This window comes from Meles meles, chromosome 4 (assembly GCF_922984935.1).
Source record: "Meles meles chromosome 4, mMelMel3.1 paternal haplotype, whole genome shotgun sequence".
Taxonomy (NCBI): Eukaryota; Metazoa; Chordata; class Mammalia; order Carnivora; family Mustelidae; genus Meles; species Meles meles.
Window position 1 is genome coordinate 87,582,786 of NC_060069.1, and position 24,114 is coordinate 87,606,899.

General features: G+C 37.8%; 1 protein-coding gene across 3 annotated transcripts in view; it reads left to right on the plus strand.

The window, feature by feature from the left end:
• LOC123939803 (ceruloplasmin) overlaps positions 1–24,114 on the plus strand; it is a 58,821-nt gene that overhangs the window by 12,228 nt on the left and 22,479 nt on the right. For all 3 annotated transcript variants that reach the window (XM_046001709.1, XM_046001710.1, XM_046001711.1), the window contains exons 5-13: positions 1,180–1,434; positions 2,452–2,623; positions 5,819–5,958; positions 7,552–7,704; positions 9,204–9,418; positions 18,334–18,484; positions 19,779–19,991; positions 21,201–21,408; positions 22,974–23,113. In XM_046001709.1, coding sequence (XP_045857665.1) covers positions 1,180–1,434; positions 2,452–2,623; positions 5,819–5,958; positions 7,552–7,704; positions 9,204–9,418; positions 18,334–18,484; positions 19,779–19,991; positions 21,201–21,408; positions 22,974–23,113 — 1,647 coding nt within the window. The remainder of the gene's footprint in view (positions 1–1,179; positions 1,435–2,451; positions 2,624–5,818; positions 5,959–7,551; positions 7,705–9,203; positions 9,419–18,333; positions 18,485–19,778; positions 19,992–21,200; positions 21,409–22,973; positions 23,114–24,114) is intronic.

The following is a 24,114-nucleotide window of genomic DNA, read 5'->3' on the forward strand; positions in this document are numbered from 1 at the left end:
CCAAGAAGTATAAATTTTGTTCATGTTTAGCTTCTTCAAAATAATCTTTACTCAAATTGATAATACAAAAAAATAAGAAAAATAACTGACTAACAAAGTACAGAATTTTTTCACCAACTTTTTGCTTATTTCTGGCTAGAAGGCCCTCTTTCTATACTTCAATCCTGCCTCTGTTCTGCACTAAACAAAAATAGATGTTAGAAAAAGATACTCAGACATCTAGTTTGGGTCGGTCTTGTTGTACCTCTGTTGTATAATTCATGGTGCTACTGAAAACCAGTTTTTTTTTTTAAGATTTTATTTATTTATTTGGCAGAGAGAGATCACAGAGAGGCAGGCAGAGAGAGAGAGAGGGAAGCAGGCTCCCTGCTGAGCAGAGAGCCCGACGCGGGACTCAATCCCAGGACCCCAAGATCATGACCCGAGCCGAAGGCAGCGGCCTAACCCACCGAGCCACCCAGGCACCCCTGAAAACCAATTTTCCCCTTACTTCTAGGACCACCGAGTTTGAATAGTGATCCTAAATTTCTTCAAAAGTCTTTACATCACTCTGCCTTTGGACTTAAAGGGCTTTGTGGCTCTGGTACTTGTCCCTACAATCCTTCCCCTGCATTTTTTTCCTCCTCCACATCTCTTCTAATTTTTTCTGCCAATCTTTTAAAAAAAAGAAAAGAAAAAAGCTTTCTTCGTGTTATTACACAAATAATTCATATTCACTGTAGAAAATTGGCAGAGTTCTGATAAGCAGAAAGAAAACATTAAAGTCATTCAGATTACCCCATCAACATGATACACAATTGATTACTAAATAACCTTCAGTCTTTATAAAAGTTTATGTGTAGACATTTTGTATGTAAGTATGAATATAAGCACATATTTGTATTTACAATACACATACTAATGAGGATAGCTCCTAACGGAGAAAGAAAACAGGTTTCATCTTCGGTGTTGTGTTCATCTGCTAATGCTGTGTTGACAAAATTCCTGAGGCTGAATTCAGGTCTCAAATAAGAGCGCTGTGATTGATTAGCCATGTCTGATGTGGGTAGAGGAGGGAGGAATAGCAGCAGGATATATGTCATGTATTTTCCATCCCAAATTCATTCTGTTTCTATAGAGATGACTATTGGTCCCAGGAACCAATGTCTGTGAGTCACAATCTCTGCTCTTGGCTTACAGCTGTGAATGGATATGCTTTTGGAAGTCTCCCAGGACTCTCCATGTGTGCAGAGGACAGAGTCAGATGGTATCTTTTTGGTATGGGTAATGAAGTGGATGTGCATGCAGCCTTCTTCCACGGCCAGGTGTTAACTAACAAGAACTACCGGATTGATACAGTCAATCTCTTTCCTGCTACCCTCTTCGAAGCTTTCATGGTGGCCCAGAATCCTGGAGAATGGATGCTTAGCTGTCAGAATCTTAACCACCTGAAAGGTAAGGCATCTTTACCCAAAATGAACTGTCAGCTGAAATAGCATCATGTCTCAGTTACACCACTAATCAGGGAATCAGGAATAATCTGAACCTTGAACTGGAAACGTAATTTCATTCCTATGACAGTATACATCATAATGTAATAAAAAGGACTGAAAGACTGGAATTTTATAAAGTAATGAAATGTGAAAATGTACTAATTTGGGGGAAATAACAACTGGTTCTGATTGTGTACTCCTGTCCTAAAAGTATAATTCTCTATATAACTTCTCAGCTTTGTAAAATACACATTATCATAAATGCCAGAAGATTTGCATGTGGTACTGAAAGATAGCTTTTTTTTTTTCTTGGTTCTATCAAATTTAACCAACTTTGTTCTTTGAGTCCAGCTGTTCCTTGGTTTAACTAACTAAATTCCCCCTCTATCTCTTCGATATAAGAACATTCTTAGTTCTTGAAAAAATACTAGTTTGTAATATTGATCTACTGAAGAAATTAACTATAATCTGGGTCTTTTGGTATGTTAACTCTGACCTTCAGACATAACCTCACCTATTAAATATGACGTTGGCCTCAGAAGACCCAACACACTGAGTGCATAACCATTTTGCTTTTGTCTGAGAACAATAATCATATATGCTCATTCTATTCCTCCTCCTCCACTCCACCTTGGCCCTTAAAATATGAAGCGAGGCCAAACCTCTCTTCATAATTACCTATTAGTGTGTCCTTTTTTTCTCACCAAAAGACCTCACAAGTGAAACCACAAAGATTGGTACCATATTTTTAAAAATACTAGTGTTTAATATCTCTTTTCTGTGCCATATAGAGAAGTTTTACTGCTTGAATTTTCCACCAGTAATTTAGTTACCGCAGTTTACTATAATTTTTAGTATTGTTTCTAACTGTCTATTTCTTCAATTCCCATCTGTTATTTCACTGGCAGTGTTTACAAGGCAATAGGAGGGAAATACCATTGGCTCCATTAACCAATGTCTTCTTCCATGTGGCTTTCAGCTGGTCTCCAGGCCTTTTTCCAGGTACAAGACTGTAACAAGCCTTCATCAGAGGACAATATTCGTGGGAAACGTGTTAGACATTACTACATCGCTGCTGAGGAAATCGTCTGGAACTATGCACCTTCTGGAATAGACATCTTCACCAAAGAAAACTTAACAGTCCCTGGAAGGTAATTCAGGAAAAAGACTATTATTTTAAAATAGGACTCGAAAGAAAGAAACAAAGTAGAAATAGAGAAAGGAAGAAAGAGAAAGAAAGATCCACAAAAGATGGAATCAGGAATTAACATTATAATTGGTACCTGAAACTGAGTAACTACACTGCTAAATATTTATTAAAGTGTTTGGTATGAGTCTCCCCTTAGAAATATGACTTTTGAGTTCATGAAAGAAAATGATTTTAAAAATTATCAGATGCTTAACAAATTCCCCAGAAAATACTGAGTATAATTAGACTGATCAATGTATTAGCTTTCCTTTCATGAAAATACAGCGCTATACTTTGACTAATTGAAGTCAAGTAAAAATTAGTTAATTAATTAATTAGCTAATTAATTAATTTTTTAAAAGATTTTATTTATTTATTTGACAGAGAGAGATCACAAGTAGACAGAGAGGCAGGCAGAGAGAGAGAGGGAGGGAAGCAGGCTCCCTGCTGAGCAGAAAGCCCGACGAGGGACTCGATCCCAGGACCCTGAGATCATGACCTGAGCTGAAGGCAGCGCCTTAACCCACTGAGCCACCCAGGCGCCCATCTAATTAATTTTTTAAAAAATAAGAGAAAATACAGCATTGTGTAATCCAGCAGTATTAAGTACGTTCACAAAATTGTACTATCATCCATACTATCCATTTCTAGAACTTTGCCATCATTCTGAATAGAAAGTATGTATCCATTAAATAGTAGCCTTCCAATCCTTGATAACTTCTACTTCCTCTCTCTATGAATTTGCCTATTCTGGGCACTTAATACAGTGGGATAATGGAGTATTTGTCCTTTTTGTCTGGCTTATTTCACTTAGCATAATGTTTTCATGGTTCATCCATGTCGTAGCATTTGTTCTTCTTCAGGGCTCAATAATATTCCGTTGTACACATGTATCGCATTTCATTTATCCATCTGTCTGTTGATGAAAATTTGGGTTGTTTCCATTTTTCACTATTGTGAATAATGCAACTATGAACATGGAAGGATGAGCATTGTTTACATCTCTGCTTTCAATTCTTTTGTGTACATCCCAGGAACGGAATTGCTCAATCATATGACAATCGCATTTTTAATTTTTTGAGGAACAGCCATATTATTTTCTACAGTGGCTGTACCAGTTTACCTTCCCACCAGTAATGTACAAGAGCTCCAATTTCTCCATTCCTTGTCAATATTTATTTCATAAACATTTTTTTATAATAGGCATCTTATTGGGTGTGAAGTTGTATCTTATTGTGGTTTTGACTTGTATTTTACTGATGATTAGTGATGTTGAACATCTTTTCATGGTCTTGTTGGTGATTCAGAGAAACATCTGTTCGAGTCCTTATCCCATTGCTGAATTGGGATGTTTGTTTTTGTTCTTGTTGGTAGTGGTTGTTAAAGCCTATGATTTCCTTCCATATTGTGGATATTAACTTCTTACCAGATATATGGTTTGCAAATATTTTCTCCCATTCTATAGGTTTTCTTTTCACTCTCTTGACAGTATCCTTAGATTCACAGAAACTACTGTCCATGTCTAATGACTCCCACAGCCTCCCAGCCGTTCTTCCCTGCTTAGACTTCCTTCCCTATTGTCCATTTTCTACAAAGCACCCAAAGTAAGTTTTCCAAATACTGATGAGATTATGCCACATCCCTGCCTCAAGTCCCTGCTCAAACATCACCTCCTAAGGGGAGCTTTGTTTGCCATCCAGCTACTTGGAAAGGTTATGTAGCTTACTCAATGACACACACCATGTCGGTAGTTGCGCCTGAAGCAGATGTTTAGGTCCCAGGCTACACTGACGTCCAGATGCAATGATTCCAACGCTGCATCTTGTAAATTGTAGATTTACACTTCAAATTGTTTAAAAGACACCCCACTTGGATGAGGTCCCTTCAAATCAGTATTGTCTTCCCCGTATGTCTGAGCTTCCTCCTCTATGTGAATACTATCAATCATTGTGCATCCCTCAGTCAAGCCTGAAACCTGAGCACCATCCCTGAATCCCCGCGTCACCACTCCCTCCTTCTCTCTTCATTAGGTACTGCCTCAGTATATCCTAAATGTCTCCAGTGGTTGTCTAGTTTTTCCCCACCTGAGGGATCCTCTTCAAAAGCTACTCCTGAATGCTCACATCTTTCAGAGCTTTCCCACTGCTCTGGGATGGAGTACTGAAACTTTAACTGGGTCCTGCTACCCACCTCCTATCTCTTCAAGCCTCACTCTCTCTCTCCTGCCTCTTTCTCTCTCTTTTGCCCTGTCCCGTACTCCATGCTCCAGTCATATTTCACGAAACATGCCCCATTCGGTCTTTCCTCTGAACCTTCTATAGGGTGTTGCTTCTTTGTAAACACCCACCCCATTCTCCCCACCAAATATATTTCGTCTTTCTAACTTGACTCTCTCTCTCTTCTAGATCGTTTTGAAAAACCACTTTCTTTGGAAAGTTTTTGGGGCCTCTTCCCAACACTTCCCTTAAGACCAGGAGAATGTTCCATAACACCCTGTGCTTATTGCATGTTATTATGTTGATTGGTTCATAGTCTGTCTTCTCCGATCAGTATAAAGTCCCTGTGGATAGGGATGGGTCCAGCTTCTGATTATGCCATCAACACGTAACAAGTTTCCTGGCAAAAGGCGGATGTCCAATACATTCATGAAATGGGAGAAGAGAGGAATGGGTTGACTCTGGCAAGTCACATGCTTTTCTGAAATTTAATTTCTTCATTTGTAAGAATGAAGGGGAGAATAATGCCAACTTGTTGCCGTATCATGTGAGTTTCAGATAATAAATGAAAGCTCCTAAGTACCCAGCTGGTGCTAATATGCAATACACACTAGAAACTGAATTTTAAACATTTTGTAATTTGTTTAAAAGATTCTAATGTAGAACAATTAATGACTATCAGCGGTTGATGTGAGTCATCCTAAAATTTTCCACTTTGCTTGAAAAAAATGAAAACTCTACACCATGATACCCCACTCATTAATTGAACAGCCTTCTACGAGGTGCCTAGTCCCATCCGCTTCTGTCTGAATATTTAGCAAATCATAAATAACATTGCCTCTGAGCACTGGTCATAATTTTGCTTTGCAATTTCTCCTATGTGAATGCCTGCTTTTTGTTCTGCTCTCAACTCCAGTGTTAAACCCTTTTTCTTTTGGCAGTGCTTCAGAGGTATTTTTTGAACAGGGTACTACAAGAATTGGAGGATCTTATAAAAAGCTGGTTTATCGTGAGTACACAGATGCCTCCTTCACAAATCGAAAGAAGAGAGGCCCTGAAGAGGAACATCTTGGCATCCTGGGTGAGTCCATGCAAAATATCTGTGACTGTTGTACTCTTGTCCTGGGCTACCTTCCCAATCTCAGAAAGAACAGAAACTTCAGGACCCACAGTATGATTTCTACATATTAACTAGGGATGTGGACAGTTCATTCAATAATTAAAGGGTAGCAGCTAATTACTTTTCCAATGTAAATTACCAATAGTAAATCTTCATCATTAAAAGCTCTGCTGACTTCAAAGGATGATTTTTTTTTTTCCTTCAAGAGGTAGGGAGAGGGGTGCCTGGGTGGCTCAGTTGATTAGACTTCAGCTCAGGTCATGATCCCAGGGTCATGGGATTGAGTCCCACATTGGGCTCCCTGCTCAGTGGGGTGTCTGCTTGTCCCTTTCCTCCCCATTCATGCTCTGTTGCTATTTTTCTCTCAAATAAGTATATAAATTCTTTTAAAAAAAGGTAAGGAGAAATGTGTGTTTATGACTTGGTTTAAATTGACAACAACAACAAAAATAAAAGAAACTGACAACAAAGTCATTAGCCTCTATTCTTAACTGAAAGTGCATTCCTCTAGAATTAAACTCCAGGCTACTAATGAAAAAGGCAGAGTCTGTCTTAGAACCTTGTGCACAACCCAGAGACCTGTTCTTGCTCAAACCTTCAGAAAGAATATAGTGGTAAGCACACAGAGTCTGAATTCAGACTGTCCTCATGCCTCGCCCTATGAGCTATGTGACCTCTGAAAGTACTGTTTGCTCTGCCTGCTCTTTTTGTGTAAATGGGAACAATAGTAACAATAACAGTCCTGGGCCACCTCTGTGGTTCAGGCAGTTAAGCGTCTGACTCTTGGTTTCAGCTCAGGTCATGATCTCTGGGTCCTGGGATTGAGTCCTGCATCCACCTCTGAACTCAGCAGGGAATCAGCTTCTCTTTCTTTCTCCCTCTGCTCCCCGGCAGGCGTTCACACTCTATCTCTCAAATAAATAAATAAATCTTAAAAAAATTAACAATAGCAGTCCTTACCTCATAAAGATGCTGTAAGGATTAAATGAGTTAATGCACATTAACACTCAGAAAAGCACATGAGAAGCTCTCAATAAATACTATTTTATGTATTACATAAAATATCTACTATATATGTTTTTATTCTATATTTGGTAACAATATTAATTTTGGTGAAAGAAAATCCATAAAAATGCTACTCTTCACATCCAAGACAATTTAACTTACCCTTTGGGTGGTCAAGGTTTAACTAGCAGTCCCCTGACTCTTGGGACAAATATCACACATCTGGCCAGCAGAAGGCTAGGATGAGGAGTATAGACACCTAATAATTTCTTGTCGATGTATAAAGCCGGTGAACCAACTTGAATAAAAATGATAACAAATTTCCTTAACCTGAAGATAAATCAGAAAGCCCTTATTATCTCTTTCTAGCCTCACCATGTCACCTTCATAACAGACTTTAAAACAAAACAAAACAGGTGTTCCATTTGTCAGAAATAAGATGTTGCTTCCAGCAGTTTCTGCCAGAGAACAAGCCAAATTAAACAACTGTCTTACGTATTCTGTTTGTTATATACCAAGGAAGACTAATAATGCTCTCTTTGTCCTTAGGTCCTGTCATTTGGGCAGAGGTGGGAGATACCATCAGAGTCACTTTCCATAACAAAGGAACATATCCCCTCAGTATTGAGCCAGTTGGGGTGAGGGTCAGCAAGAACAATGAAGGCACATACTATACCTCACTTCACAACTCCCTGAGTGAAAGTGAGTACAATATTCTGTAACCAAACTACATTTAACAACCTAATATGCTGGTCCGCCAGGGAAAACTGCCCAGCAAAAACTGAAGGCAGAAACTTCCAAGGAAGCCGCCCATATATCACTCTTAGGCATCATGCCAGGAAGCAAGTTAACCTCTTCTCCTTCCATTTCCAACTGGTATATGGAATTTTGTCCTGCCTTAATTGGATGATTTTTGACAATGCTGGTACGAACTTATTGGGATTATATCAATTATACATTTCTGGGGTAGTGCTTGGGTGATTTTTAGATTTGAAAAATGTTCTTGCAATTATAAGATTAGATGCTCGTTTTAGAATATTTGAAAAATAGAAAAAGTACAGCCAAAAATATTATCTATAGTTCTATGGATAACCACTATGATATTCTTATATAACCCCTTTCATCTGTGAACATATAATATATATTTGAATGTAGTTGAGATCATAGTCTATAAATACTTGTCATTGTATTTTTATACTAAGTTTGTTTCCTTGGCATTATAAGCATTTTAATATAACTTTAATAATACAAATATTCCATTTTATGCACGCATTTGGGTATTTCTATACATCAGGCTGACAAATGAAGACGAGTGCTTTTGCCACCTCTTGCGGTGTGACTGTGGGCAAATTATTCAGTCCTTCTGGCCTCAGTTTCCCCAAGTATAAAGTCAGGGTATTTGAACAGGATCATCTGCAGTTACCTTTTAGTTCTGAAGTTATTTTTAATTCAGTTTTTTCAATAGAACATGTATGGAATATGCCCTCTTTTCAAGTGTTGTTCTAGCAAAGGAAGTATAGGGACACTGCCCCCTTCAGGGCAGTTACATTCTGTTTGTGGGGGAAATACACATAACCTAGCATGAAAGGTGTTGGGGACATCATCAGAGTCTGTGAGAGCAGCCCTGTCTTAGTCCATTCAGGCTGCTGTAACTAAATTCCACAGACTGGGTGGCTTATGAACAACAGGAATTCATGTCTCACAGTTCTGGAAACTGGAAGTCCAAGATCAGGGGGCCAGCATGGTTGGATGAGGACCTTTTTCTGGGTCTCACACTTCTTGCTGTATTCCCATGTGGTAGCAGGGGCTAGGGAGTTCTGTGGGATCTCTCTTTAAGGGCACTCATCCCATTTAGGGGGCTCTAGTCTCATGGTTTAATCATCCACCAAAGGTCCCACCTTCTAGGACTATCTCATTGGGCATTAGGATTCCAATATGTGAATTCTAGGAGGACACAAATATTCAGACCATAGCAGGCACCAGTCACAGACCGGTTAAGAGGAGGCTTCCTGAAGGAAATCACACCCATTTGTGACCTGACACAGGAGCACAAGTGGGACACCATCCAAGTAGGATTTCATTCTAATTCGTAATAAGGAACTGAGAAGGGGGTTGCCTTGGACTAAACCCGGTCTACTTGGTGGCTCAAATGACCACATTAGAAAGCATACTTAACCTCTCCAATGTGACATTTCTCACAGGTGTGCCTCCTCCTCCAGCTTCACGTGTAGCACCCAAGCAAACATTCACCTACGAATGGACTGTCCCCACAGATGTGGGACCCACTTACAAAGATCCCATCTGCCTATCTAAGATGTATTATTCTGCTGTGGATCCCACCAAAGATATATTCACTGGGCTTATCGGGCCAATGAAAATATGTAGGAAAGGAAGTTTACATGCAAACGGGAGACTGGTGAGTCCAATGAGGGAAAATATAAATGACTTCCCAATCCCTTTGAATTATCATTATTATAAGAAAAATTGTGGGTTTTGAGACTGTGAGAATTTAATACATAATATTTATTACAAATTTTTCTCCAGCTCATAAGAGCTCTCCTATGCATAAATTCTCTGGCTGACATGATTATTTCATGATGAGTTGGAAACAGACTTTTCTTGGAACCCAGGGTCTTTTATGATACTTTTAGACTTCAACACACAAATAAAAAATGATAATTGGCCACTCAACATTCACTGAGGAAAGTACTGCTTAAAGCATTTTTAGAAAGGAGGAAATGACCATTTGACCAGGAAAGAGAAATACCTAACTCCATCGTGTTTTTATCTCTAAGTATTGTAATATGAACCTATAAAAGATAAGGACTCTTTAAAAAAAATGCCTTCAGTATAATTATCATAACTTAGGATCATCATAATAATGTTAGTATCATCAATTTTTAATCAAATTTTTCATCACATTTCTAATCAGTGTTCCCACTTTTCCAGCTGCCTCTTAATTGTTTCAAGTTTGTTTGAATCAGTACCCAAATAATGACACACATTGCAATCAGTTGTTGTGTTTCTCAAGGTTATCTCCTTGCATTTTTTTCCTGTTGCAAGGGTCATTTATCTTACGGAAGTTTCCCATGCCTGGATTTACTGCTCATACTCCTATGGTGTCATTCAGTCTGTTTCTTTCTGTTTCCCTCAATTTCTTATAAATTGGTGGCTAGATCTACAGATTTGATCAAATTCAGGTTAGATTTTTTTTTTCCCCCCAGTACTGCTTCATGTGTGCTACTGGGTACTTCCATCAGCTAGGAATGTTGTCGGCCCCTGAGAACCATTTCTTAGATTCATAATCAGGGATTGTATAATAGTAACATCCTGATCCCATCATTCTTTATTTATTAGCCAGTATGTTTCCATAAACAGAAACTTCCCTCCATGGATTATTTGGTTAGCCTGAGGTACATATTCTATAAGAAAGGAGTGACAAATGTTTGATTCTTTCCCTTTACTTACAAGTTTTCAAAGTAATAGTTCTCCTCTAACATACTTCAAAGATTCTTAATAATTTTGTCTTGTTAAGTGCTATTATGAACTCATGGATTTAAGAATATTTGGTGTGTTTGAATTCACTGATATTATCCCTACAGATGCCCCCCAAATTTTCTTTTTTGCCACGGAGGAGATTTGTTCTGGTTGATTCCTTCATTTTCAGATGAACTTAGTAGTCCTTGAATCTTCCTTGATTTTTAGTATAAAAAACTATTTTAGGTTCATATTATATACTTTCTGAGTCAGACCTAGAATCAACCATTTCTCCCAAAAAGCCCTAGTTCTTTTCAGTAAGAAATTATATTCAGAACCACAATCTGGGAACTATGGGTACTCATTTCTATTGGCTTAATTATTGTTCCTAGCCCTTTTCTAGGGCAGAACTAGAAAAGGTACTTTTTTAAGAAAATTCATCATGGATTCATATTGATACTTTCTATTCAAATTCAGGTCTAAGGATTCTTATTGTTTTTTACTTAACTTTATTCATCTTACATCAGTATTCCCTTCTGCTGCACTAAAAAATCTTAGTTCTCAATGATACCAACATAAACATTTACTCAATTCATCCCACAATATACATACAATAGCCTCAGAATCATAATTACAACACTGCAGCCAGAATATAATTACTGAAAACAATTTAAGATTTGTTTGCTGCCCTTTTGGTCCGTAGAGTAGATCCCACTGGGGATGTTCAGTCAAATTACAAAGTTAAAGTCAGTTGGAATAGTTCCTCTCTGTGTAGTTTTGTTATCCACCAGATACACAGGTTTATTTAATTTTACTTCTGTTTCTTTTAGGGATTGCCTTTAAAATTGTAATATTATTTATAATAATGTAAAATATTTCCTGGTCCCAACTTTAAATCTACAAAAAGAGACATATTCAAAGAAGTCTAGCTCCTATCCTTTCTCCCCTCTTACTTATTCCCTTATTATAAGCACCTTTTATTTTTAGCTTTAGAGTTTTTTGTTTTTTCATTATTATTTTTGTCAATTTAACTTTTCAGAGCACTTTAAGGTTAACAGCAAAATTAAGAAGAAAATAGAGATTTCCCATATATCCCCTCCCCCCCTGCTCCCCAACACACACAGCCTCCCTCAGTATCAACATTTCCAACAGAGGGCACATGCGTTACAGTTGATGAACCTACGTTGACACATTGTTATCATCCAAAGTCCATAGTTTACTTTAGGATTCACTCTTGGTGTTTACATCCTGTGGGTGTAGACAAGTGTATAATGGAAGAGTCCACCATTATGGAATCATATGGAATATTTTCATTGCTGTAAAAATCCTTTTCCACCTATTTATGTCTTATTACCAATCCCCAACCCCTGGTAACTACTGGTCTTTTTAATAATTTAAAATTTTTCCCTTTTTCCAGAATGCTGTAGTTAGAATCATACAGTATATAGCCTTTTCAGACTGCCCTCTTTCACTTGGTAATACACATTTTAGCTTCCTCCAAGTCTTTTCATGGCTCAGTAGTTCATTCCTTTTTAGTGCTGAGTCATGTTCCATTGCCTGAATGTACCAGATTTTTTATCCAGTCACCTACTGAAGACCATCCCGGTTATATCCAAGTTTTGGCAATTGTGCATACAGCTGCCATAAATATCCATGTGCAGGTTTTTGTGTAGGCATAAGTTTTCAGCCACATTGGGTAAATACCAAGGAGCCCAGTTGCTGGACTGTATGGTAAAAGTGCATTTCGTTTTGTAAGAATACCAAACTGTCTTCCAAAAATGGCTATACCATTTTGTATTCCCACTAGACATGAACAGGAGTTCCTGTTGTGTTACATCTTTGACAGTATCTGGTGTGTTCAGTGTTCCAGATTTTGGTCATTCCGATAGGTGTATAGTGGTAACCCGTTTTTGTTTTGATGTTCGTTTCTCTAATGATATATGAAGTATGAAGTATATGAAGTAGAATGTTTTTTCATATGCTTGTTTTTCATCTGTTTATCTTCTTTGGTGAGGTATCTGTTAAAGTCTTTGCTTATTGGTTAATAGTGTTGTTTGTTTTCTTAATGTTGAGTTTTAAAACTTCTTTGATATCTTGGATAACTGTTCTTTATCAGATGTGTCTTTTGCAAATATTCTCTCCCAGTCTGTGGCTTGTCTTCTCACTTATCTGGGCATTATCTTAAGATAATAAAGAGCATAAACTGTGATTTTGATGAAGTCCAGTTTATCTATTATTTATTTCATAGTTTGTGCCTTTAGGTGTTGTATCTCAAAAGTTCTAGCCAAGGCCATCTGGATTTTTCTTATGTTGTCTTTTAGAAGCCTTATTTATTTTACATTTATTTTATTTATTTTACATTTAGGTCTGTGATCCATTTTGAGTTAATTTTTGTGAAGAGTGTAAGATCTGAGTCTAGATTCTTTTTTTTTTTTTCTGCTTGTAAAAGTCCAGTTGTTACATCACCATTTGTTGAAAAGGCTATCTTTGTTCCACTGTATTGTCTTTCCTCCTTTATCAGAGATCAGTTGACTAAATTTATGTGAGTCTACTTCTGGTCTCTCAGTTCTTCCTATTGATCTATTGGTCTATTCTTTCACCAGTAACATAGTGTCTTGATTGTTGCAGTGTTGTAGTAAGTTTTGAAGTTGGGAAATGTCCAGTTTTCTGACTTTTTCTCAGTATTAATTTGGTTATTCTTGGCCTTTTGCCTCTGTACAAACTTAAAAATCACTTTGTTGATATTCACAAATAATTTTCTGGTATTTTTATTGGGACTGCATTGAATCTATAGATTGAATTGGGAAGAACTAACAGCTTGGTAGTATTGAGTCTTCCTATCCATGAACATGGAATATCTATTTAGGGTAATGTAATAGTGAACAGAAATTCTAGTTTAGATAAGGTGGATGTAATATTTGAGGTGAGATCTAAATTTCAAGGAGGAAGCCTTGCAAAGATCTCAGGGAAAGTGAATGGAATAGCTAATGCCAAATGTGTAATTTTATTTAAAAATTTTTATTTAAAACATTTTTATTTAAAAAATTATTATGTATCTTTTCTCCTTTGATCTGTAAGCATGTTGAAATACATTAAGGACTTCCTAATGTTGAACCAGTCTCGCACTTCTCAGGAAAAACATTACTTGAACACTGTGAGTTTTTTTGTTTGTTTTCAAATTTTCATTTAAATTCTAGTTAGTTAACATACGGGCAATATTAGTTTCAGGAATAGAATTCAGTGGTTTGTCACTTATAACAACACTCAGTGCCCTCCTTAATACCCATCAACCTTCTGGCCCATCCCCTACCCACCTCCCTCCAGCAACCCTCAGTTTGCTCTATAGAGTCTCTTATGGCTTTTTTCCCTCTCTATTTAGCCCCTCCCATATGTTCATATGTTTTGTTTCTTAAATTCCACATGTGAGGAAGTCTTATGGCATTTGTCTTTCTCTGTCTTATTTCGCTTAGCATAATACCCTCTAGTTCCACCCACATCATTGCAAATGGCAAGATTTCATTCTTTTAATGACTGAGTATTATTCATATATATATATATATATATATACACATACACATATATACACACACATATGTAGGTACACGCACACACACACACACACACACACATACACACACAACCTCTTCTTTATCTATCCTTCTGTTGATGGGCATGTGAGCTCTTTCCATAGTTTGGCTATCATTGATAATGCTGCTATAAACACTTGGGTGCACATACCCTTTAGAATCTGTATTTTTGTATCCTTTGGGTAAATGTCTAGTAGTTCAATTGCTGGATAGTAGAGTAGTTTTATTTTTAACTTTTTGAGGAACCTCCGTACTGTTTTCCAGAGTGACTGCACCAATTTGTATTACCACCAGCAGTGTAAGAGGGTTCCCTTTTCTCCACATCCTTGTCAACACCTGTTGTTTCTTGTGTTGTTGATTTTAGCCATTCTGACAGGTGTGAGGTGGGATCTCATTGTGGTTTGGTTTGTTGAGGGTCTTTTCAAGTGTCTCTTAGCCATCTATATGTCTTCTTTGGAAAATCTGTTCATGTCTTTTGCCCATTTCTTAACTGGATTATTTGTTTTTTGGGTGTTGAGTTTGATAAGTTATTTATAGATTTATCAGATATGTCATTTGCAAATATCTTTTCCCATTCTTTAGGTTGCTATTTTGTTGATTGTTTCCTTCTCTGTGCAGAAACTTTGTATCTTCATGAAGTCCCAATAGTTCATGTTTGCTTTTGTTTCCCTTGATTTTAGAGACATGTCTTTCTTGTAAAAAGTTTCTGTGGCCAAAGTCAGAGGGATTGTTATCTCTATTCTCCTCTAGGATGTTGATGGTTTCCTATCTCACATTTAGGTCTTTCATCCATTTTTGAATTTATTTTTTTGTGTATGGTGTAAGAAAGTGTCCCAGTTTCATTCTTCCACATGTTGCTCTCCAGTTTTCCCAACACCATTTGTTGACTGTCTTTTCTCCACTGATATTCTCTCCTCCTTTGTTGAAGATTACTTGACCGTATAGTTGTGGGTACATTTCTGGGTTTTCTATTCTGTTCTATTGATCTATGTGTCTGGGGTTTTTTTGCCAGTACAATACTGTCTTGATGATTACAGCTTTGTAATAAAAGCTTTAAGTCTGGAATTGTGATGCCTCCAGCTTTGCTTTTCTTGATCAGGGTTGCTTTGGCTATTTGGGGTCTTTTGTGGTTCCATACAGATTTTAGGATTGTTTGTTCTAGATCTGTGAAAAATGCTGATGGTATGAGCACGGTGGCTTTTTAGGTTTTTTTTTTTTTTCTCAATATATTTCTGTGTTGAATTTGATAGTGTTTTATTTAGAATTTCTCATTTAAGCTGTAAGTGATATTATTTTAGATTTTGTGTGTGCTTTTTTAGGTATTACATCATGGTTTTACTATATTTATTAAATAAATTGAGAAGATTTATACTTCCCAATTAAGTAAATTGGGAAGATTTGAATACTTTGGAACTGTTTAAATAGATAGGAATCATCTGCTCCTTAGAGATTTGAAAGAGATTGTAAAATTATTTTAACGGTGTGACTTTTAAAAAGAAGTAGTTAGGGTTTCTTTCTTTCTGTCTGTCTGTCTATCATAATGTGTTTTAATCATATTTTCATTTCACCTGTGGATATTGGTCTATTCAGGTACCTTCCTTTAAGTCAACTTATCACACTTATTGTACATAATGATCTTTTGTTCCTTCCCCAGATATGCGGTTATATTCTTTTCTCAGGTCTATTGTGGTATATTTGGGGTAACCCAAATTTTTGGTTTGATTTGGGTATTTCATCAGTCTTTTCAAATGATACGTTTTTAGGTTTTGCCATTTAAATTTGTGCTCTAATTTATTAAACGGTTTCTCTTTTGCCTTTATTAATTACTTTCTCCTTTTTTTCATTTTACTTTTTTAAAATTTTCAGATATTTACAAACATTTATTTTTATTTAGTTTTACTTTAAATAAAAAGTATTTCAGGGATGCCTGGGTGGCTCAGTTGGCTAAGCGTCCAACTCTTGATTTCAGCCCAGGTCATGATATCAGGGTCATGAGATCGAGCCCTGTGTCAGGCTCCATACTGGGAGAGCAGCCTGCTTAAGATTCTCTCTCTCTAGGGAACCTGGGTGGCTCCATCGTTAAACATCTGCCTTTGGCTCGGGTCATGATTCTGGGGTCCTGGGATTAAGCCCCCATCAGGCTCCCTACTTAGTGGGAAGCCAGCTTCTCCCTCTTCCACTCCCCCCTGCTTGTATTCCCTCTCTCACTGTCTCTCTCTCTCTCTGTCAGATAAATAAATAAAATATTAAAAAAAAAAAAGATTTTCTCGGGGCACCTGGGTGGCTCAGTGGTTTAAGCCTCTGCTTTCGGCTCGGGTCATGATCTCAGGTTCCTGGGATCGAGTCCCACATTGGGCTCTCTGCTCAGCAGGGAGCCTGCTTCCTCCTATCTCTCTCTCTGCATGCCTCTCTGTCTGCTTGTGATCTCTCTTTGTCAAATAAATAAAATCTTAAAAAAAAAAAAAGATTTTCTCTCTCTACTACTGCCCCTCCCCTCCCCCACTCCTGTGCATACATGAGTGTTGTGCTCTCTCTCTAAAAAAATTAAAAAAATAAAAGTATTTCAGACTTTCAGTTTATATGTTTAGTGTATCCCATGCATTATGCCTTGTTGTCATGGACATTGCTTACTAAATATTTAGTAATTCATGTTTGCTTCCTCTCTAAGAGTTATTAGGATCAAATATTTAATTTTATTAACTTTTTGTTCCTTTATTAGTACTTTTTAGTTTTGTTGCATTGTGATTGGAAAATATGGCCTATACACTTTTCACTGAAGTTTTCTCTATAGATCAGAATACAAGTGAATGTAGCAGTCCTCTATTACAATCCCTACACATGTAAGAATGTATTTTTGTTGTTCTTTGCTAGGTATAGAATTTCTGTATCATGATCTTTCCCCCTCAAAAACATAAATGCTACTCCATCTTCTTCTGACATTTATTGTACTAGAGAAGTCTAATGTTTGTGGTAACATTTTTAAAATGAATTATTGTAGAAATTTGTCTATGTCTGAAATTCAGAAATTTTGCCATTCTATTTTTAAGCATAGATCTCTATGACTACTTTTGCCTTGTTTTCAGTGAAGCTTTTGAATATGAATTTTCTGTTTCTGGTGATAAACATTTCCACAATTATTTATTATCATTGCTTTTCCCCCTTTTATAATGTCTCTCTTTCTGAAATCATTACTATGTATGTATTTTTCATCTTTCAATCTTTTCTTCTGATTTATGGGCGCTTTCTTAAAAATTATATCCATCACAGGGGCATCAGGGTGGTGCAGTCAGTTAGTTGTCAGATTCTCGGTTTCAGCTCAGATCATAATCTCAGGGTCATGGAATCAGGTCCTACATCAGGCTTCATGTTCAGTGCAGAGTCTGCTTGAGACTTTCTCTCCCTCTACCTCTCCCTCAACTCTCTCTGTTTCTCAAATAAATAAATATTTTTAAAAAAAAATTATCCCCACCACGGATTCAGTTTTCTATAAGATCTAACCTTCAGGTCTCTACTTTAGTTGGATTTTAAAAATTTGATAATCGTATTTTTCATCTGAAAAAATTTATTTCAGAAAAAAGATGTGCAATAATCTCTAAATTTTTCTTTGAGGGAGTATCTAGTTTTCAGGGGCTCATATGTTTTGATTTCTTAGACTGATTGCCTTCTTCTGAACTACTGACATATTCCCTAGGCCAGAGAGCATTTCTGCTCATTTATGTTTCACTAGGGACAGCAAGGAAGTGAGAATGTTTGTCCACGTAACTGGAGATTGTGTGAATTCCTGGTCCTCCTCAGTCAGAAGGCTTTTTATTTCTTTATCTTTTTTGACAGACTATTTCTTCACTGAAGAGGATTTCTCCCTTTATCTGCTTCCCCTGCTCTACCTTACAGAAGTTCTTCAAGTTTTCATGAATGCAGATTACACTTCCCCTAATTTTTGGCACAGGCACATTTTCCCCCTATTTTAGTCACTGTTTTTGGTGTGTTCAGTGGTATGGGCAGAGCTGGCAGGAGGGTGAGGAGAGGAGTGAGAAGGTGTAGGTGCAGAGAGAGACTTAGATCATGTTGAATCAAAAACCTACTACAAAGATAGGAATGAAAACTCTGGTAATCAACTGGACTATTTCACGAGCCCCATCTACAAAGAGGAATGGAAACTTCTTATCCTTCCTTTGGTGAATTTGTGCCCAAATAGTACTGTGTGCATGGAAGTCTTTCTGCTTCACTCGTCCTATCTTCACCTCATTATTCTTGTCTCAATTTACAGAAAAATGTAGACAAGGAGTTCTACCTGTTTCCCACAGTGTTTGATGAGAATGAAAGTTTACTCCTGGATGAGAATATTAGAATGTTTACAACTGCACCTCATCTGGTGAATAAGGAAGATGAAGATTTTCAGGAATCTAATAAGATGCACTGTGAGTATGCATCACCTGCCAATATTAAGTTATTTCAGTACGGCCCGTGTAGCGCTTTTAATGAAACCAAAATGCTAACTACTTTGCCCATTGATTAATTTTTAACAAATGATTAAATACAACTCTGAGGGTAATATTAATATTTAAAGTATCAGTCAATTATTTTTCATTTTGCTTAATCTAGAATAATAAAACATAAAATCTATCAATTAGATACCTGGTCCTTAAAATGTAGTCCCTGGATCAGCACCATTAGCATGACCCAGGGACTTGTTAGAAATGCAAATTCTGGGGCCCCAATTCCTACCTACTGGATCAGAAACTTTATGGGTGGAGCCAGCAATCTCTATGTAACAAAACCTTCTACATCGTTGTGATATGCCTAAATTTGAGAACTACTTGATTAGATGCTTTTCTCGCCTGTGGTTTAATAGCGACAGCTTCATTTTATTATTCAAAATAAAGAAAGATGTGGCCTATGTTGTTGGTGAACTTTAATGAATCTCATCCTGGACTACAAATTAGAATTCCCCTGGGAGTTTTATTAGAACTGTTAAAACTATTTTTTAAATGCTCAGGGCAACCTCCAGAAATTCTTATTTAATTTAAACCTAGCATCAGATTTTCTTTTTCATTCCCAGAATAATTCTAGAGGGTTAGAAACAGTGAACTAATTGTTCAGAATGCCCACACTGCTAATGGACTACATGTGAAAATCACCATAGTAAGAAGAAAGGAATGTAAAGTGGTGTTAAAAACTCATGTTGCTTTTTTAACTGAATCAATACTGGTCACAATCATGATAATATTTCTTTTGAGTTCGCATTTTTACATTTTGGAGAAGTCAAGATTATTAGCTATTAGCAAGAGCAGTGAAAGAAAACTTTATGCATTCACTCTTCCCTGTTATTCAAGATGAATCAGACAATTTTCCATCCAGAGCAACAAACACATTTCCAGTCTGCAGTGCCCAGGAATAGCTGTTATTATTCATTCATTTGGGTCCTCACAAATCCAACTCTTGAGAGAACTAAGAAATGGTTAGCTGGGAAGAACATTGCAGAACTTCAAGAACCCTGCCTTCAGCTCTTCCCCTTCTAGCCAGGGACATTCTGAGGTGCTGGGTACAGCAGGGGGTTGCAGAGACACTCCTGTTGCATAATGGGTTGGGGCGGCATGAATGGGTCTTTCAAAAATTAGATCAACAAAGTTGGCTCTGGAAAATCTGGGATGTTGTCACGTAGGAGGACATAAGATAAATCACTTTCAAAATATTATTTCCCGACTTTTACAGCCATGAATGGATTCATGTACGGGAATCAGCCTGGTCTCAACATGTGCCAAGGAGATTCAGTCATGTGGTACTTATTCAGTGCTGGAAATGAGGCTGATGTACACGGGATTTACTTCACAGGAAACACGTATCTGTCGAAAGGAGAAAGAAGAGACACAGCAAACCTCTTCCCTCAAACAAGTGTTACACTCCTCATGCAGCCTGATACTGAAGGTACATTTCTTTAAATCCAAGACAGGTCTCCACTGAATGGATTCATGTCATTTTGGCTTAAAAAGCTGGGTTGGGTAATCAACTCATCCCTTCCCAAGCCTGCCAAGTGTGTGCCCTTCCCTCCCTTGAAGAGTACGTCTGGGCCGCTGTTAGCTAAGCGTGTGGCAGATAGGTCCATTTCCTGCCTGCTGAGGGGAGGGGAAGGAGTGACAAGTGAAGAGCAGACTGTGGTTTTTCCCATTTCCACATAATGGAGTCCTCGGGATGCTTTCTTTTTAAGTTATGTTCCTTTTAACGATAGCTGGGAATGACTTCTTTGACAGCCTTGCAGTTAGACTTTTGGTAATCTCTCTGTAGCCTTCATGTATTGTTGGCTTGTTGGCTGTTTGCATTTAAGTGTCCCGTGCTAGAATGATAGCCGTGCAACCTCAGAGATACCTGTGGCCTGGTTCTGAATGAGTGAGACAAACTGAAACAAGAAAGAAAGAACTTTAACCAAAACGTGAAACACACTAACTTGCTTCAGGCTTCATCATAAACCACTACAATGGAAGACAAGGCCAGTGTCACCTCTTCCTTCGTTCATTAGACAAGTGTAAATACAACAGCCAACAAAAGACATCAAGTGCCTTTTCTTGTGAAGTGGAAATTCTAATGCAGGGAGACAGACAAGAAGCAAGTATATTTTTACATATAAATGTGTGTGTGTGTATATATATATATATCAAGTGGTTATAAACGTTATCAAGAAAAATAAGGCAGCAAAAGGGGCTTGTGACTGATGGGGGAAGGTGGGTAACAATTCTCTGAGATGATGACAATTAATGAGAAGCTGGAATAAAGTGAGGACAGAAGCTATGTGGATATTTTGGGGAGGAGTATTCCAGGCAGAGGAAACAGCAAGGGCAGAGGCCCTGAGGCAGGTGCACACTTGACCTGTTCTAAGAATAGCAAAGAAGCTTCTGTGACTGGAACAGAGTTAGCGGTAGCTGATATGATCATCCAGGCAGAGGAAACAGCAAGGGCAAAGGCCCTGAGGCAGGCACACACTTGACCTGTTCTAAGAACAGCAAAGAAGCCTCTGTGACTGGAACAGAGTTGAATGTAGCTGATGTGATCATCCACCTGAGCCACGTGTTGATCCTGAGTGAGCTGAAGAGCCATAGAAGGTGCTGAGCAAAGAACTGACACGCTTATTTACCATTCCAGGGACTTTTGATGTTGAATGCCTAACAACTGATCACTACACAGGAGGCATGAAGCAGAAATACACTGTGAACAAATGCAGGGGACAGTCTGACGATCCAAGCTACTACCTGTCACAAAGGACCTACTACATCGCAGCAGTAGAGGTGGAATGGGATTATTCCCCAAGCAGGGAATGGGAACGGGAGCTGCATCACTTACAAGAACAAAAGTAAGTCTCCAGTCTTGGATTCCCAATTTTTTTTTTGTTTTCTCTTTCAGAGTATTAAGAATTATGCTAAATTTTAGAAACATGAACAGTTGCATTAAACTGTAACAACAGAACCATAGCAGAATGCCTCCCAGGAACCTTTGCTCATTAATTTCTGTTCTGGCATTTTTCTCACAGGAAAATTTCCATCTATCTCATTTGATTCTTTGTAGTGCTCCTTCTTTCTTTTCTGTTGGATTGTCTTCTTATGCTTATGTGTCCTTATCTTGCTATTGATTGTCAAACTTAAACAAAAATCAATGCCTAAATTCAAACCTTAAATATTATTTCCTGATCAGCTGTTTGCTGCTTTTCTTATTTTTTCCTTCAGAGAGTTCCTTATTGGTTCAGTAATCTGTTCTTTACATTCTTAAAACCATTATGTGTGAAGAATATTTTAAATTCTTGAAGGCAGTATAGTAGACATGGTCTGTGTCCTCTAAGAACTCATAGGAAAATATGCTTCAAAACCACCAACAACATGAACATTATAGAAATGTAAAAAATAAGTTCATTGTGAAGAAGTGTAAGTAAAGGATCATTATCGGAGCTTTGGAAACTGCACGTTGAACAGTATCACCAGACACTTCGTGAAGACTTTTCCAACCTCTCTTCCCCCATCATTTCACACATCATGCACTAAGCTTTCATGGATATGATTTGAGAGATCAGACATGTGTTCGGATCTGGGGTGCCCAACATCTCTGGTAACCTGTAGCTAAGCAAATGTTAGCCGGTTAGTTTGACTAACTAAGGGGGAGTATGTTTGCAGTATAAAGTAGTGAAAGGTTATTTCAGGTGACAGGAGTAAAATAGTCAGAAGGCTGCAGGAGTTGGGGCATCAGGGTGGCTCAGTTAGTTGAGCAACCGGCTCCTGATTTTGGCTCAGGTCATGATCTCAGTGTCCTGGGATCGAGCCCTACTTCAAGCTCCGTGCTTGGTGGGCAGTCTGTATGGGATTCTGTCTCTCCCTCTGTCCCATTCCCTGCTTGCAATCTCCCTCTGTCTCTCTTGCTAAAATAAACAAATAAAAATCTTTAAAAAGAAAAAGTCTACAGGGGCCATGAGGAGTCATTACAAACTTAAGATAAAAGGAGTGGTTAAAAACACTGGGCCATTTCAGCTCTTATAAACCAGAAATACCGCAGGAACCAGAGAACCCTTCATGGATGAAATCTGGGCTCAGAATTTTAGAGTTATAGAGAAATTTTAAAGATCATCTCATCTTATACCTCATTTTGGGGGTGAGGAACCTGAAGGTCAACCAGACAATGACTAGCTGGAGGTCATTTTAGCTAGTGGAAGAGTCAGCACAGGTCTTGGATGGCTCCTCCCAGCAAGGAGCACTTTCTACCATGCCTATCTATTTTCAAAGTCTTACTCTCTCTTGCTGGAATAGGAGAATGCTATTAAAAATTTGCATAATTACTTAAATGAAAACTGTGTTTTTAGCCAAAATTTTAAACTCAGTTTCCACTTTCACTAAGACAGTTACTAACCTTAGTGTGTGTGTTGTTTTTTTCAAGTGTTTCGAATGCATTTTTAGATAAGGAAGAATTCTACATAGGCTCCAAATACAAGAAAGTTGTGTATCGGCAATACACCGACAGCACGTTCAGAGTTCCCATGGAGAGAAATGCTGAAGAAGAACATCTGGGAATTCTAGGTACTCTAATCATCGGGTGTGGGGTAGCTATGCATCCAAGGGTTTAATTTCCCAGTTCATAGTCAAAAGTATTCAAATAAAAATAAAACTTCCATAATAAAAATGAGAAGCCTGTATTTTCTAAAAATATTTCAAAAATATTGCTTATTTTTCTCAGAAACAATGTATTATCCCATATGCTAGTGAAATTATATGTATCTGGTGTTCATCAAATTGATGCCTGTGAATTTTGGTGAAATTCCTAGAAATTATTTTCTACTGAAAATCTTCACCAGATTCTCTCTGTTATTCCACCTCTCTTCCAGCTCCCAAATCATAGTTATTAGTTTATTTTTTAAATTGCCATCTAGTGGTTAACTCCAAGAGAAAAAAATGTACACATAGACAAGGAAATAAAGAAAGAAAAAATTGTTACCATACACAAGGCATGGGAAAAGTTGCTTTTGATTTTTCAGGAATCCTTTTAAGAGAGAATGTCTAAGAACCTGACCAATAGTTGTCTTGGGAATTTTCTGCAAAATCATCAAGTGGAGGGGACATCGCTCCCAACCCCACCATATTTCCATAGTAACAGGATACCCTGAGGCATGTTATCCTCAGCCCCTGAAATAAGACGCCCAAGGGAGAATGGCATTGTTGCTGGGTTATGGAAATTCTTAGCAGCAGACTAGCTAAGATTGGCTACAGAAGAAGGTAGAAATGGGAGGGGTAGTGCCACCCACCCTTCCAAATGCTGTACTGCCACGAATTCACACTCAGGAAGGTCTGGAAGTCCAAATGCAGAGAAATGAGAGTAAGTGCTGCCCAAAGACTCTTGGTCAGGGTAAGGTCATAGCTGACACAGCAGGTTTAGGCCATTGCCCTACAGGGGACTTTTAGGCCAAAACGTCCTGTAGGACTCTTGATGAAAAATGCACCCCCGGTTTCCATTTCTGGAGGCAACCATTCCTAGTGTTTTTATTCTGAATCCTCTGAGACCAGGTGTAAATCCAAGAGTAGTT